General features: G+C 71.0%; 1 protein-coding gene across 1 annotated transcript; it reads left to right on the top strand.

Annotated features, from left to right (window-relative positions):
* Positions 1 to 44: 44 nt before the first annotated feature.
* On the top strand, positions 45 to 771 carry H696_04449 (hypothetical protein; the record flags this gene model as incomplete). Its single annotated transcript, XM_009498326.1, has 3 exons — positions 45 to 86; positions 272 to 475; positions 706 to 771. The coding sequence occupies 3 exons, from the start codon at positions 45 to 47 to the stop codon at positions 769 to 771; spliced, it is 312 nt and encodes a 103-aa protein (XP_009496601.1).
* Positions 772 to 845: the final 74 nt, after the last annotated feature.

Below are 845 nucleotides of genomic sequence, written 5' to 3'. Positions count from 1 at the left end.
GGGGGGGGGGGGACATTTCCCCATCGCCGCCATTACGCAGCCTGATGTCCTCGCGCATTCGTGTCGAGGGGCATGGACGCGCGCGCGTGTGCCACTCGGGCATCTTCCCCCCCCCCCCGGAGGCCAATGGATTGTGGGCTGGGAAATGCCACTCGGGCCGATCGCGCCCTCGCGTTGGAGCCCTCCCGGCCGGGCCTCGCCGCGGCTCGGGCCCCGGGCTTTGGTACCGTCGAGCCGACTGTCGGGGAGGCATTTTAACTCGCTCACACAGGCGGATGTGTTCACTCGGGTGCTCGACACGGACGACGTCCTGGGTCCCTCCGGGGTCCAGGCCGGCCAGGAGCGCACCGGGGCCCTCGGTGGTGCGGTTGCTGGTCAACCAGGGGCCCGACACGCCTGCCGGGGCTTCGGCGCCTCGGCAAGTCGCCCGGGCCTCGGCAAGTCGCCCGGGCCTCGGGCGGCCGGCATATATGTCGTACATGCATAAGTCCTGCTTCCACGGAGGGTGGAGGGGGGAAAGGACCAGCACCGCCTCGCCCCTCTGTAGCTTGCTCCCGACCTTTTCTCCTCCTTCCTCCCCGCCCCTCGCCGACCTCCGCTCCCTCCCTGCGTCTTTGTCTGCCAGCACCGGTCCCCCCCCCACCCCGGAGGACACCGCACGCCCGGTGCCCGACCCGCACCGTGTCCCCCTCGTTTACCCTCCAGCCGCGCCTCACCTCGTTGGTGGCCTGTACGTCCGATGCCAGCTTCCTGGGCGCGCCACATCCATGACGGCCCTGGCGCCTACTCACTCATCGCGCAATCCCGCCGCATCATGGGCTGTGCCCCCCCCCCCCCCCCCCCCC

Source organism: Fonticula alba, assembly GCF_000388065.1.
Source record: "Fonticula alba strain ATCC 38817 unplaced genomic scaffold supercont2.7, whole genome shotgun sequence".
NCBI classification, from domain to species: domain Eukaryota; order Rotosphaerida; family Fonticulaceae; genus Fonticula; species Fonticula alba.
The sequence above is the reverse complement of the archived record's forward strand: the minus strand, read 5'-3'. Positions and strand labels throughout refer to the sequence as shown.